Source organism: Odocoileus virginianus, chromosome 17 (genome assembly GCF_023699985.2).
Source record: "Odocoileus virginianus isolate 20LAN1187 ecotype Illinois chromosome 17, Ovbor_1.2, whole genome shotgun sequence".
NCBI classification, from domain to species: Eukaryota; Metazoa; Chordata; class Mammalia; order Artiodactyla; family Cervidae; genus Odocoileus; species Odocoileus virginianus.
In genome coordinates this window covers 59069337-59085204 of record NC_069690.1, presented here as the reverse complement: position 1 = coordinate 59085204, position 15868 = coordinate 59069337, and the positions used below count along the sequence as shown (strand labels likewise).

The 15868-nt window shown below is 48.7% G+C and overlaps 1 protein-coding gene across 9 annotated transcripts in view; it reads left to right on the top strand.

Annotated features, from left to right (window-relative positions):
- CEP112 (centrosomal protein 112) overlaps positions 1-15868 on the top strand; it is a 303426-nt gene that overhangs the window by 231152 nt on the left and 56406 nt on the right. For 8 of the 9 annotated variants that reach the window (XM_070480128.1, XM_070480127.1, XM_070480124.1 and 5 more), the window contains 2 exons: positions 5021-5083; positions 11956-12105. In XM_070480128.1, coding sequence (XP_070336229.1) covers positions 5021-5083; positions 11956-12105 — 213 coding nt within the window. The remainder of the gene's footprint in view (positions 1-5020; positions 5084-11955; positions 12106-15868) is intronic. The other variant, XM_070480129.1, reaches the window with a different exon arrangement.

Below are 15868 nucleotides of genomic sequence, written 5' to 3'. Positions count from 1 at the left end.
TGAATGGAAAACACTGCACAATACACTGAGCTTTATGCTGCATTTCAAGGTTCTGGGAAGCATCTTTCTCTTTAATCCTAAAAACAAATATATTATTCAAAGATGTATGCTATTATATTTTTAAAGAAACCTCTATATAAGATCTGGGCTTGCCTTGAATATGGATATTCTAGACGAGTCTTGTAATTTTCATCTCCTCAGGTCATGTTCTTGGAAATCATGAATGCCTGGACTTTCACCACTAATGATAGGAAATGAGGGGAAAAAAGGGGGGGTGGGGTGGGGAATGAAGGACTCTTTTTGAATTAAGACAAAATACCCTGCAGGAAAAAGGTAGCAATTAAAATGATTAACCATGGACACTTTTGTGAAAGTTATCTGGTGCTCCTTTCCAGGAGAGTTTGAAACCCAAGAGTTTGATGGGAATCACAGAGAAAGTAGACGAACACATTGGACTCTGGAGCAGAGAAGAGTGAGCTGAGAAGCGGCCAGGAGCACCAGAGGGAGCTGAGTGCGGCGGGTGGGAGGCCAGGCCACAGGGGGACCGGAGGTCCAAGGACAGCAGCGAAAGCAAAACCACGTTCTTGTTTCAAGATTGTCCTCTCATCTGTTACTCTGTGTCTGTTCAGGTCACACTACAGATGATTGTTGGAAAATCGTGTTTCTAAATAGTAAGCACAGCCGTAAAAATAAGATTTTTTTAAAAAATAAGATTTAGATTAAAATAATTAACCCTAGCCTAATTTTATCTATGGAAATAAAATGGACAGTCAGTACATCCTGAGAATAAAATTATTCAGAAGTGTTTTAGAGGCAGTTTGCATCGTAACTGAGCTGTAAAATTTCAACAGTGCTAAACTAGAGCTTTTGAGACTTAAGAAGAGTTCTTTGGGAATGCCTTTCTTTGGGATTGGAATAAAAACTGACCTTTTCCAGTCCTGTGGCCACTGCTGAGTTTTCCAAATTTGCTGGCATATTGAGTGCAGCACTTTCACAGCCTCATCTTTCAGGATTTGAAATAGCTCAACTGGAATTTCATCACCTCCACTAGCTTTGTTCATAGTGATGCTTTCTAAGGCCCACTTGACTTCACATTCCAGGATGTCTGGCTCTAGGTGAGTGATCACACCATTGTGATTATCTGGGTCGTGAAGATTACAGTTCTGTGTATTCTTGCTACCTCTTCTTAATATCTTCTGCTTCTTTTAGGTCCATACCATTTCTGTCCTTTATAGAGCCCATCTTTGCATGAAATGCTCCCTTGGTATCTCAGATTTTCTTGAAGAGATCTCTAGTCTTTTCCATTCTGTTGTTTTCCTCTATTTCTTTGCATTGATCACTGAGGAAGGCTTTCTTATCTCTCCATGCTATTCTTTGGAACTCTGCATTCAAATGGGAATATCTTTCCTTTTCTCCTTTGCTTTTCGATTCTCTTCTTTTCACAGCTATTTGTGAGGCCTCTTCAGAGAACCATTTTGCTTTTTTGCATTTCTTTTCCATGGGGATGGTCTTGATCCCTGTCTCCTGTACAATGTCTCAAACCTCTGTCCATAGTTCATCAAACAGTCTGTCTATCAGATCTAGTCCCTTAAATCTATTTCTCACTTCCACTATATAGTCATATGGTTTTTCCAGTGGTCATGTATGGATGTGAGAGTCGGACTATAAAGAAAGCTGAGTGCCAAAGAATTGATGCTTTTGAACTGTGGTGTTGGAGAAGACTCTTGAGAATCCCTTGGACTGCAAGGAGATCCAACCAGTCCATCCTAAAGGAAATCAGTCCTGGGTGTTCACTGGAAGGACTGATGCTAAAGCTGAAACTCCAATACTTTGGCCACCTCATGAGAAGAGTTGACTCACTGGAAAAGACCCTGATGCTGGGAGAGATTGGGGGCAGGAGGAGAAGGGGACGACAGAGGATGAGATGGCTGCATGGCATCACCGACTCGATGGGCATGAGTCTGAGTAAACTCCGGGAGTTGGTGATGGACAGGGAGGCCTGGCGTGCTGCGATTCATGGGGTTACAAACAGTCGGACACGGCTGAGCGACTGAACTGAACTGGACTGAACTGAAGAGCAGTTCAGAAATCCAGGCAGCTGTGATTTAGGCTCAAACAGTAAAGGCCTTGAAGGGTGATACGTTCATTTTATTTCTTCAGTTAGTCTCATTATTCTCCAGAGTATTGATTCTGCTCTCTGTGGCTCTGGCAGGTCTTGGAGGTGTTCATGTCTCACCAGCTGGCCTCACTTTTGTTGATTTCGAGTGGCCAGAATTCTTCCTGGATTCCTGGGGCTCAAACTGACCCCTCCGCCTCTTCTCTACCTGGCTTCCCAGGTGACTTTTGACACCTGCCCGCACACCTGGAATCTCCCGGAAGCCTCCTCTGCTGTCTCTGCAGAGGTCCCCAGGAACCTCTCCTTCTGCACCCCGAACCGGGGATGAGGGACCTCACCGCCCACCCGTCCTTTACTCGGGACAGGGCTCCGCCCCCTCCACAGTCAGGCCTCCCCGTCTTCCTACACACAGCGGTGCTGTCCTCCTACGAAAAACAAACGAGCCCCAGCCCCTTCTTTCCGCACTTGCCCTCTAACTCCAGCCCACCTCTCCTGTTGTTTGGTAGCCTCGGCCCCGGCTCCCGTCCGTCCCTCTTCTCCTGGGCTCCCCGGGGCACTGGGCCCGCTCAGCTGGCGTGTGGACCACCGGTCCCCCTCACGCCCACCTTGGCACTCTGGAGGTATTGATGAAAGCATATTTAAATTAAGAAGTACTGGCCGACACAGATGCACTTCGTGAGTTTCGCCGCGGCCTCGGTTTCGTCGAGAGTGGCTTATCAATCACGGAGCCGCTGGGACTCTCGAGTTCTTGGGAGAGCAGCCGCCCCAGGCCCGGCCTCTCTGGGGGCTCCAGGTGGGAGGGCCTCAGTGGTCGCTGGGGAGCTTGTCATGAAGCGCAGGGCTGTGTAGTCAGCTCGGGTCCTGTAACAGACCCACATGGGCGCCTTGTTAGGAGCAGAAACGTCCTCCCGGCAGCTGGGGGGCGGGAGCCCCCACCCCCGACACACAGCCTTCTCACTGCGACTGCGCATGGAGGCGGCGGGGCCTCTTCTTACCTGGCCGATCCGGGCCCAAGAGCTCCGCCCGCAACACAGCGACCCCCAAACGAGGCTGTGTGGGTTTCTCTCAGAGTGTCTGACTCTGTGCGACCCCACGGACTGTGGCCCGCCAGGCCCCTCTCTCCATGGGGATTCTCCAGGCCAGAATACTGGAGTGGGTTACCATGCCCTCCTCCAGGGGATCTTCCCGACCCAGGGAGTGAACCTGTGTCTCCTACATTGCAGGCAGATTCTTTACCGTCTGAGCCTCACTCCAAACACCATCACTTGGAGTTGGTTTGCTCCCTGGAGAGATGGAATGAGAGAGGAGACCCAGGTACAGCTCAGGGTGAAAATTAAAGCGGAATGGTACAAGAATCAATATCCTGAACATCTAGGCACCCTTTTGAAAACCTTGGTCACCAGGTGTGCGTCTCCAGGCGGTAAACCCGAGGCCACAGCACTGGGCAGTCAGATGATGGCATGGGAGATTCCGGGAGCCAGCGCACCCGTCCTGGGCCTGCCCATTCTAGAGGGCCGTGCTTTAAATAGGAAAGAACACCAAAGGTCACCCCAAATGCAAGGCAATTTCTAAGGTGAAAAACAGACCAAAACGGGCTGGCTCAGCATGGAAATAAAGGGAACTAAGAAAAAATACAGATGCTCTAGAGAGCAGAAAGAAAACGTGTGTGTGTGCATAGACACACAGACGTGTCCAGGTGTGTATGAAATTAATCCCCGGGAAGCGGTGGGACCCAGAGAGGCCCTGGGCCAGCGCTCCAGCCGGTGCAGGGCCTGCTCCCCTGTGGGGCCGGTCCTGGCTCCCTCATGCCCTGCATGTGCCGCTGGGGCGGGTCACTGAACCTCTCTGCACCTCAGCTTCCTTGGCCCTTATCAAAGGGGGCGTGATGGTGCTGTTCAGAGCACAACAACAGAACTCTGGGAAATATAAACAGCATGGCAGAATTTTTTAAAAATCCAAAGTTGAGAAATCAGTACAAAATATTAATATCAAAAAGACAAGGTAATAGAAAATAGAAACAATAAGAAAAAGAGACGATAAACCTGAGAGGTCTAGTCATCAGAGCTGAAAGGCAGATGGAGAGAGGAGACAGAGGGAGGGAGGGTTGGGGAAAAAGACAGGAAATGAGATGGTCATGACCAAAACCTCTTCTAGAACGAGGGCCACAAGGCCAGACTGACAGGGCCGGCGTGCTGCCTACACGGTGCATGGGAGGGGAGGCCGGCTCCTTCACCGTGGTGTCCTGGGTGGGAGGATAAAATGGAGATTCGAGGCTCCCAGAGATAGCAGAGCGGGTCACACACAGGCCCGGAGCTTGAGTGCAAAGGAGAGAAAGCCGCTCTCGGGGTGTGGGCTGGTTCTGGGAAAGGCACCCCACTTCCCGGGCACAAACCCGATGCGATTTAGGTGCACTTGTCACTCCAGGAAAGGAGGGCAGGGCAGGGGCGCCGACCTCAGCGCAGTGCCTCTGAGCCTCCCCTCTGCCTCGGTCAGGACCGTCTAGTGCTTTTATCTCTAAACTAAGGGAAAGGGCATTACCTTTGCCCCCCTCCTCTCCACCCCTCTTCCCTGGTTTCCTCTTCCTCTCTCCTGTCTCTCCCCCTGCACCTCTGCGCCGGCACACTTCTGCTGGATCTATTTCTGTCTCTCCTTCTCCCTTTCTCTTTCCACAGAAGTCTGTGTTTGCCTAATAATTGGCAGGAGAGATCTTTTTTTTCTCTTTTGCTTTTTAAGTGATGAATAGTTGGCATTAGATCAAAGGCAAGGCCTGTGGTTTTCTGGCTGCCCCAGAAGGGCGTTGCGGCTGGCAGCCGGCCCAGTGCCTGGTGACGGGCGTGTGCAAAGATGCCAGGCTGACAGGTCACTGTGTGTGTGTGTGTGTCTTCCTGTCCGTGTGTCTTTCAGGCCAACAGCAGGCTGAAGCAGATTGAGAAGGAATACACCCAGAAGCTGGCCAAGTCTTCTCAGGTAAGAACATTAAACAAAACAGCAAAACCAAAGCAAACAAGAAAGAAACCTCAGCACAAAGGGATTTGTACTTCACAACTCAACGCACTTCTTTTCAGTCTTTTTATGGATGAGTATCGTATTTTGATAAGTATGTGGATAAATAAAATAGGTTTTTAATATTTCAGTCTCAATTTTTAAAAATCAGGCAAATCGAATCATTTGAACCAACACACACAGCCAAGTCACGGCACACTTGTAGTCAGATGTTGTAAAACCAGCCTGTGCACTTGGACAAGCCCAGGCCAAACCACATTTCACAAGGGCAGGAGATACACACCTACACTTGTGATAGAAATACTTGTGATACCATCTGAGCTCTTCTGCAGTGTTCCATTTTTCGTCACCTAAATGCTGTTTGCACTGTGGTGCCAGAGAAGACTCTTGAGAGTCCCTTGGACTGCAAGGAAATCAAACCAGTCAATCCTAAAGGAAACCAGTCGTGAATATTCATTGGAAGGACTGATGCTGAAGCTCCAATATTTTGGTCTTCTGATGCAAAGAGCTGACTCATTGGAAAAGACCCTGATGCTGGGAAAGATTGAGGGCAGGAGGAGACGGTGTCAGAGGATGAGATGGCTGGATGGCATCGCTGACTCAATGGACACTTGCTGTACTTAGTCACTCAGTCGTGTCCGACTCTCTGTGACCCCGTGGACTGCGGCCCACCAGGCTCCTCTGTCCATGGGATTCTCCAGGCAAGAACACTGGAGTGGGCTGCCATGCCCTCCTCCAGGGGATCTTCCCAACCCAAGGATCGAACTCAGGTGTCCCACATTGCAGGTGAATTCTTCACTGTCTGAGCCAGCAGAGAAGCCCCTCAATGGACATGAATTTGGGCAAACTCCAAGATGCAGTGAGGGACCAGGAGGCCTTTTGTGCTGCAGTCCACGGGGTTGCGAAGAGTCAGATACAACTGGGTGGCTGAACAATAACAGCAAAAGGCTGCCTAAACAAGATTCAAAACAGCAAGTATACCGAGTTAATTTAGCAGCTCAACCGTTGACTCCTTTCGGGGGAAAGAAAATTTACAAGCCCAAGCCCCAGCGAGCATGTCTCCTGTGTGTTGTTACTGCAGTAGCTTTAGTAGAAGGTTTTCTGCACAAGTTGTTATAAAGATCTCCTTTGGTATCACCCAGGGGATTCCAAGCATTCCTTAGCTGTGTGAGTCATTCTGGAATAAACAAATGCTGATTTTCATCTTACCGATGGCGAGATTAAGCCATTTCATTTTGTAGACATCCTATCTAATGATTTTTTAAATCAACTTTTCTTAGTATTTTTGCCATGAGTACAGTGAGATGTGGCAGTCAGCTGAAGTGTTTGTGCCTTTCTGCAGGTCAGCGAACAGTGGCATTACTGGCAACATCACAGCAAAGCGATAATAAAATTAAGAAATTTATGGGTCCCTGATCATATTGACTGGAGGAGGAAATGGCAGCCACCTCCAGTATTCTTGCCTGGGAAATCCCATGGACAGAGGAGCCTGGCAGGCTAGAGTCCAGGGGGTCGCCAAGAGTCGGACATGACTGAGCGACTATAAGACTGCAGCGGCAATCACGGTGACACCTCCAGTCCTCGTTCACGGGAACTCGGGTTAGAAACCATTCCTGGCCCCATTTTCTATTTGAGAAAACTGAGACTCGGGTGAGGTCACGCAGGTTAGCACATGACTAAGCCAGGAGCCAGCCTGTCTTCCAGCTGGAACGGAAGCTCTGAACCTGACACCACTCATCTGACCCAACCCTCATGTTGTTAATATGGCAAAACTCTGCTGAATAACTATGACATTTCTTAGGTTCTACAGTTATTGCTAAAATGTGCCTGTATTATATAGTCCCCATCCCATTGGGAAAGCAAGAAGTCTTTGTCTAAGTGAAGACTGATGTGTTTATCTGAAAGCTGAAGGCAATTCTTGATTGCCCTTTTCCCAAGAAAGAAAACAGGGAAATGTTCTTTTTAATCCACTGAGAAAGGTTCTTCTAATCAAAAGAAATCTTATTACTCCAAGAGCTAAACTAGAACATGAAAACACCCCAGCTGGCATCCCCTCACAGCCTGCTTACGGTGCTTTATGCTAAAAGGGGAGGCAGGAGGCAGCTGAGAGTGAGAAGCAAGACTGCTGATGGAAATGCCAGGATGAGCAGGGTGTTTCGGTTTATCTCAGGGAAGGTGTGAAGGAGCCTGACTAGTCCTCGGTAAAACAGATGGAACCTGAGTGGTGTGGAAGCACGCCTGAGTCTTCTGAATACCTGCCCCACCACTTGGGTGACTGCGAGCCCGTTACCTGCCGCCCCCGGAGTTCCTGCGCTCACTTGTGAAGCAAGGAGCAGCGGTGCCCTCAGAGCCGCTGGGCATAGGGAGGGCCTGGGGCCCGGCGAAGGCCTTCACGCTGTGAGTTCTCGCCGGAGCTCGAGGGACAGGAGAGGAGGGGGCGGAGGATGGAAAAGAATGGGAGGAGCAAGAAATTGGTTATTTTAAATTTACTTTGGGGTGCTCGAGAATTAATGAAACCTCCCTCCAAAATCTGGAGAGGCGGTGGGGTGCTGACCATTTCCCCGAGTAGGGACGTGCAGGAGGCAGGGAGCAGAAGTCAGCTGTGGCCACCGTCACGCACTGTGACCACCACCATCCATAAGTGAAGGGCAGGGCGACCCCCGGAGAGAGGGTCCCCCCCGGCCTGACCTTCTCGTAAGAGGCAGGATGGGCTGACAGGACGAACGTTTCGTTTGCGCACCACAGTGTGAAGCTTGACATGCGTGTGAGTGCACGTGTATGCTTCCATCTGTGAACTGGCGTTTGAGAAGCACTGGCCTACAACCCAGTCAGTTCAAAGAAGCAGATGATTTAAAAATAAACGTTATAAGACAGAGCTGTGGGCTGACTTTCACTTTTTTCTTGAGATAGTTTGCTGGAATCTCTTAACGCATATCTCAGCTGAGGGGAGTGCCAAAAGCAAAGCTGCTTAACTGTTTATCAGATTTTTTAAAATCCTTCTCTCAAAAAAAAAAAAAGTAGTAAGATGAACGCATTCGTAATGAATGCATGGTACCTAGGGGAGCATCAGGTTAAATTTGGAAAATATTTTAAATATTTTCCTTCCTTGAAGGAAGTTACTTCATCCTTAAGATTTTATCAAGCTGTAGGACATCAGGGCTCATGGCCTCTGCACCCTCGCAGACCCGGGACGGTGCCTCCCAACTCCCCCCCAGGATGCTCCCCCCGATGGTGATGCTGGCACCCTCCCAGGGCACATTCCCAAATACAGTTTCCATCAGAACTGCATGTTTATTCTTTTTTATCTTAATACTACATATTAACCTTGCCTTTTCATCTTTCATGTGGTCTTCCCCACTCAGCTGACTTACCTGGTGGCCATTTTTCAAAGAGAAACCTTGCCGTCTTACAGGAATGTAGCTAGTGTGTAGAACTGTTTGCGGAGCCCACCCATGGCCCCCGGCGCCCCCGCTGGTGCAGAGCAGAGCCCAGGCGCAGCACCCAGCCCGTGCCCCCGGCCTTCGGTCGCCCTGCCCAGCCACCCGGAGGGCATATGCACCCCCTCCCCCTTACTTCCAGGATCTTCAGTGTTTGCCAAACCCTGGCAAGTACATTGTACTTTAAAGAAGAGTTTTATGACAGTCTTGACTATACTATGATCTGAAAGACAAGAGTTAAAAATGAAAGCCTACCCTCTATTTTGAACCCTGTTACTTTTGAGACCTGGTAAGACCACTGACATTTATAGAGTCGAAATTGCTTGGCAGTAATGATGAACTATCATAGCTTTTAGTGGTTAGGTTGCTCCCAGCATTAGCTCCATATAACTTTGCTTTTGCTTTCCCAGATAGTAATTTTTAATATCCACGTGGAAATGTTCTAATCCACTTCCTCTAAAGCTAATGCAGGGTAGACGTCTAGTTGAGTTGTGGCATTTTGTTTTTCTCAGAAACTTTTTGCATTGTTAGTCTATGAAAAGACTGTGTGTGCGAGCTCAGTCATGTCCAACTCTTTATGGACCGTAGCCCGCCAGGCTCCTCTGTCCATGGGATTCTCCAGGCAAGAATCCTGGAGTGTGTTGCCATTCCCTCCTCCAGGGGATCTTCCCAGCCCAGGGATCAAATCTGTGTGTCTTGCGTCAGCAGGTGGATTCTTTACCACTGAGCCACCTGGGAAGCCCTGTGAAACCCCATGAAAAGGCTAGATTGTCTCAATATAATCCTATTATATTATAATCATAATATAATTGTGGGTCATTGTTCCACGACTTCAGTATCTATCGAGTGCCAGTAACGTGCACTGAAGAAGATAGTCCGTCTCACATGCGAGGGCTGCAGCCGAGACCTGATTAATCTAGTTAGCGTGATTACTTCTCAATCTCAGAGTAAACCTAAAACTGCTTCTAAAGTTACCCACATTTCAATCACCTCTCTAAATCCATCACATCTGTCAGCCTCTCAAACAATTTCATTGTGAGGCATTTTACCTAAAGTGTTTTTAAACTCTTCCTGTATCATCTTCATAAGTTTTAAAATGCAGCTTTCCAAAGATAATCTCATTATTTCTCCCAAAGGAATCTCATTGTTCCCGCAAAGAATGTAAGGTTTCATTTTCTAACAAAAGCAAGCGTGTTCCCTTCAGAACATCCTGCCCTTCACCCGTTGTTCCTTCCAAAACATGCAGTGACTTCTTTTTGATGAACGCATGTCGTAAATCTTCTGAAAGGAAGAAACACATATCTTGTGTCCTTGTGGTCATTTGAAGAGCTCCCAAATTTTTTCTATCTTCAGTCTTGGTCAGTTAGAAGCAAGTCTAAATCTTCGTAATTTGCAAAGACACGGAATTGTGCTGTAACAATGCATCGTGTAATCATGGTGAGGGATGTACAAATAGACACGTAATGAAACTGCACAGAAGTAAACACACAAGCATAGTGAACACACTACAGAACTCAGTTCATCACTTCTACCACGTTTTAGTTTACTCAACTTGAAACACTGCAATAGTCATTGAAATAGTTATTTTTACTATTTGGCCCCAAGTTCTTATGAAATATCCATCTTGGGTTTCATGTTGGGCCAAGGAAATCTGGCTCCTCCTTATCTCTGGCTCCTCTGGCTCTGTGACTGCGAGCTGATCATTCTGTGCCTCAGTTTTTGACATTTACTCTAAGAATTTAACCTTCCCTGTTTTGTAGAAGTGCTATGAGAATGAACTGAATTGATGCCAACTTGGAAACATTTAATCAGAATTCAAAAAACAGATGAAAACATCTTCATTCTCAGTAAATGAATCCCTCTGCTCCTTGCAGAAGATTCCAGTTTGCATTTTAAAAATTAATATATTTTGTAATTTATTTCACACTTGTCTTCTATTTGATTATTTTCAAATTCTAAGTGTTGAACTTAGTCACAGTGAGCTTGTGCACTTCTCAAAGCGTAAATGTTCCTTTTTGGGGTAAATGCTCTATTTTTGCCAGTGTGCGTGTGCTCATTCAGTTGTGTCCGACTCTTCAACCCTATGGATTATAGCCCACCAGGCTCCTCTGTCCAGGCAAGAATACAGGAGTGGGTTACCATGCCCTTCTCCAGGGGATCTTCCCAACCCAGGGACTGAACCCGCATCTCTTGTGTCTCCTGCTTTGGCAGGCGGGATCTTTACCACTAGCACCACCTGGGAAGTCCATGTCAGTCGTTAAGAGCTAATGTTTCTACAGGACTTGGCTTCTGGAAGACTCCATACAGTTTCTGTTTACTGCCTCATAATACTGTACTCTAGTTTTGTTATCGAAACACAGTTGAAAAACTGAGCTTCAAGGAAAACACAGAACTAAGTGGTCCAGTGTTTGTCACCAACCAGCCCTTCTCCAGTAGACCCAAAAGTATAAGGACCTAAGGCAGGATGAAAGTTGTTTTCTCTTTTATTAGAAGGGAAAACCGTTCCCTGCTTCTGAAAGGAAGTTTGTTGAATTGCTGTTGAACTTTGAAGGAAATGGAGACATCCAAACCCAAAGAAGAGTAATGCTCCTAGTAAACCTATTAAAGAGAAAGGGCCCTCACCCGGTTATTTGAGACCACGGAGGGGACCCAGTGACGGAGAGAATCAGTCCTCGAATGTAGAGAAACCACAGCAGTCTCTCTGTGACTCAGGAAGAAAGCAACCTGTTGGGAGGGATATCAGGGTAAACTCCTCTTCCATCCCAAAACCTGTTTCAAAGGAAGACAGGGCAGGAGCTGGCTGAGAGGCAGCGCCTGGTACGGCTGCCGACCTGCGTGGCGGTCCGGACTCTGCCTGTCTCCTGGTCCCGCGCTGGGCTCTTTCTCTGCCCCCGTTTCTCCCTCTGTGGAAGGCGGGCGATGACGGTGCTGGCCGCTCAGTAGTAACTGACACAGGAATGGAGGTGCTTAACACAGTACACGAGCGTGAGCACACACTCAGAAATCGTTGTGTAGAACTAGGTGGCTATGAAGAATGGACTCTGATTTTTTTTGGTTATTAGAGCTCAAAGTATTATGAAAGGCAAAATAGCTTTTTTCTTTTCCACTCCAGCAAGAATGTTTCTCGGTAAAATAAATCCTGACACATTTCATATTTTCAGGATCACAGATGTTCTTTCCCCTGATGAGTAAATACTGTGGAATGTTATAGTGGGAACGTCTTCCAAGCGCGTTTGGTTCAGCAGTTGCTCACCATTCACAGCTTTCCCGTGTGCAGTCTCATGCACTGGTGCGCGGGGCGCTCGCTGCAGCCGCGCCTCTCTGCGAGCGCGCCAGGGAGGCTGGGCGCACGAGGCGGGCGTGTCCGAGGCCGAGTCGCAGCGCGCACTCCCGTTGCAGGTGATCGCCGAGCTGCAGGGCACCGTCTCCTCACTGCGCGAGGACAGCAGCCGGCAGCAGCTCGCGGCCGAGCGGCGGCTCCAGGACGTCGTGCGCAAGTTTGAAGACGAGAAGCTGCAGCTGATCAGAGAGAACGAGCGAGCCGTCCAGGTAAGGCGCTTTCGCGTGGCTGCCGGCGGGCGAGGCAGCCGCGGGACCTGGTGTCCAGCTCGCCTGCCGGCCTCGCGTGCACTGGGCTCTGATGTGGCCGGCCCTGCGAGGCCACGTGCCCACGGGGACAGACACCGCAAGCCCAGCACACTCACAGCCGACACATGCTGGAGAGCCGCCCCACGTTCACCCTAGGCCCCTTGGGGCCGCCTCTGGCCAGAGCGAGCGCGTTGGCACCACTGGCGCGTAAAGGCACAGACAGCCCGTTTACCTGCCCCTGCGCACCGCGTCCCGCGACCCTGCGGGGGCCTGATGGGCGGACACCCGCTCTGTGGCGGCCCCGCCTCCGTCGGCGGGCTGAGCCCCTGGGCCTATCCGCGGTCACAGGGCGTCGTCCTGGCTTCACCGCAGAGAGCATGGATGAAAGCCTCTGCGTCTTGCGGGGTTTAATGTGAGGATGAGCGTCCGGAGACTTTACAAGTAACATTTAAAGAGAACAAAGTGTGTATTAAAGAATCCCCGGCAGAAGATGATTTCTCGGTCATTTGACTTTATTGCAGCGGTGCTGAGCGCATGTAGGTAATCATATCAGCACAAAGCGCAGAAAAAGAAAAGGAGCGCTTGGGCTTTCTCACGCCTTTTCTGCCCAGTCCCTCCATCTTTCTCTTTTCTGGCCTTTTGTAGGCCATCTGCGTGATTTGGGGGAAAGTCAGTGTCGGCATAGTTTGCTTTTTCATATATACCCCTTACGCCTGGACAGCGGGGAATAGAAGGAAAAATCTTAAGATGTGGACAAAATCTTCGAGGCCAGTATACCTGCCTCCTGACCAGAGGTGAGGCCGTATTTTGTTGTTCATGAGAGTTTTCCCTGAGTTTTTACATCTGTGAGTGTTTCTTTCCCCCCTACATGTGATGAGACACAAAAATGTGTTTCTTTTTTCATATTCTGATAATTTTTTAAAAAAATCTTTGAATTTTCATTTATAAATGTAGGAAAAAGTCCACATTGGTCTGTAGAACTCTTTTGCTTTGTATGAACTAAGTTGACTACTTTCTTTCAACTGTTTTGCTATATAAAGATTTCATTTTAAGTGAATTTCTTTTCCACTTGAAATCCAAATACTGTGTTGTAGGTAATTGCCAAATTTTAAATAAATAATTGGATCCCAACATATGCAAAATGGAAAACATCAATTTACTCCATAACAACATAATTTCTAGTATTGTTACTTAAAGATTAAAAAAAATCTTGAAAGAAATATAATTCATATAACTGCCTAGTTTGGTTTATTTTTGCAGTTGTAATCCGTTTACCTGTTAAAACAGAAAAACCTTCTGATCCTAATTTCCAGCCAACCGTCAAATCATAAAGACTGAAGCTGAAGTTAAATGATGACAGACATACATTGACACACATACACTGGGCTTCCCTGATGGCTTAGTGGGTAAAGAATCTGCCTGCAATGCAGGAGACGCAGTAGACGCAGGTTCGATCCCTGGGTTGGGAAGATTCCCTGGAGAAAGAAATGGCAACCCGCTCCAATATTCTTGCCTGAAAACCCCAAGGACAGAGGAGCCTGGTGGGCTACAGCCCAAAGTGGGGGGTCTCAAAGAGACAGACACAACTAAGCACGGAGGCACAGCATACATACACACATATACACACACATACATACACACATATACACACACACATACATATATACATATATATATACACACACATATACACACATATATATTTGTAGTATATAATGAGCAAAACTTAGATACCTGAAAATAATTAAAATTACAGTGTAGATAAGGTGTGCTTGAGTTTTGATTCATTCATTTATACTATGGTTGAAGTGGGTTGAAGTGCATGACTTTTTCTTTACTAATCTATATCAGTGTTAATGTGTTAACACTTGTTGCCTTGCTTTTTTTTTTAAAGGCTATGTCACAAAAAATAATAGGAATGATAGCTAGTATTTCTTCAACAAGTATTGTGTACCAGGCTCTCTGCCAAACATTTACATACATTCCATGTTGCATTGTCTCATTTAAGTCTTATAAGTATTCTTTACAAGGAAGGCATTTCCACTGCCCCATCTTACAGATGGAAGAGTCAGCGCTCTGGGGTGAAGTGACCACCGAGGACAGGTTCAGTGTCTTCTGACTCGAGAGCCTCGGCGATTTTACCGTGCACAGAAGCCCCGTGTCCACACTGCCTGTGACAGTGAGGCAGGGCCCGGGTGCATCGGCGAGCTTGGGAGCCCTTGCTCTCAGTTCCCGGCTGCCTGAAGGTGGGCGGCACCTTTGCAGCAGTTGTTCCTCTCGGCGTTTTAGTCGTGTTTGTTTTGTAGACGCAGATACACGGATGGAGTTACATCCTCAGAGAGAGACAGTCACCAAATGGTTTTCTGAGACCAAGTACCTTTGTCTGCATATACATTCAAGTAAGCTGACGAGGCCCTACTATTTGTAGTGTTAGATATTAATGTACTTAAATGCTGGTTGTCAGCAGCGCTGTAAGAACAGGAAGCGTGCGTCTGCCCACCTTCCGGGCTGGGGGATGGGGCGGGCGCTAGGCCCAGCAGCAGGCCGAGCCGTCGGAGGGCCCCCGCGGGTTAGGGCACGCGGGCCTTTCCTCACAGTGAGGCGTTAGGCGAAAACGGAGGTGTGTCCAGCAGGCCGAAAACCCGCTCACAGGGCCGCCAGTCTGGAAAACAGCCCGGAGTAGCTCTCACTGTTCACTCACCCCAGAGACACCGTCTCCAGGACCCGCCCTGCGTGGCACGTAAAGGCGCGCCCGGAGCCTTAGCCAGGAGGATGCTCCTTCTCGCACTCACGCCTGTCGCGGGGCTCTGGTTGCGGGAAAGGCTGCCCCAGCACCAGCATCCCGGCTCCTTTGCGCGCTGTTCTTTCGCCCAGCACATCAGCCGACCGCGGAGCAGTGCAGAAAACGATGCCGCAGAAGGGTACTTCGGGGTCTTAAAGGTGTTCACGAGATCGTTTTCAGTGAAAACGCAACTTACACAACATGACGTACGGAAGGGGTTGTCTTTGCCCCCCAAAAAGTACATATAAATAGAAGAAAGGCTGGAATTATGTGTCAGCATTTTGCTGGTGGATACTCTTAGTGGTGGGATTTGTGGTAATTTTCCTCTCATCTTAGCTCTGTACTTAAGTTCTTAATTAATCTATTTTAATTGGAGAATAAGTACAGTATGGTGATGGTTTTTGCCATGCCTCAACACGAGTTGGCCACAGGCACACAAGTGTCCCCGCATACTTCAGTTGTGACAACACTTAACAAGAGAGTGAACCTTGTTTGCCAGAAAAGAAAACGCCTCGGCCTGAAGGAGTTCAGAGGTGGCCGTCAGGGAACCCTGCAGGCGAGACCCACAGTGGGCACGAGCCTTGCTGTCTAGGAGACGAGGAGGGGAGCGCGCTGTGGAGGGGAACTCCTGGGGCCTAGAGAGAGTTCTGGAAACACGGCCACCCGAGCAGATCCTTTACGCTGAGGTACACCCGGCCTCGAGAGCGGAAGTGCTCATCACTGTTCACTGCTTCAGTTCATCCTCAGCTTAGAGGCGAGCTTCTGAAGCGATCTGTCGCTGCTGTGTAACAGCCGCCCCAGAACCCGGGGGTTTAGAGCAGCAGCTGTTAGGCGCGCTTGGGGCTTCGCCTGGGGAGCGCGGGCGGCGGAGGTGGGCGGCGGCTGTCAGCCTGCGTCTCCCGGAAGTTCGCGGGCTGCGGCGCCCAGGACCCTGCGTGGCCT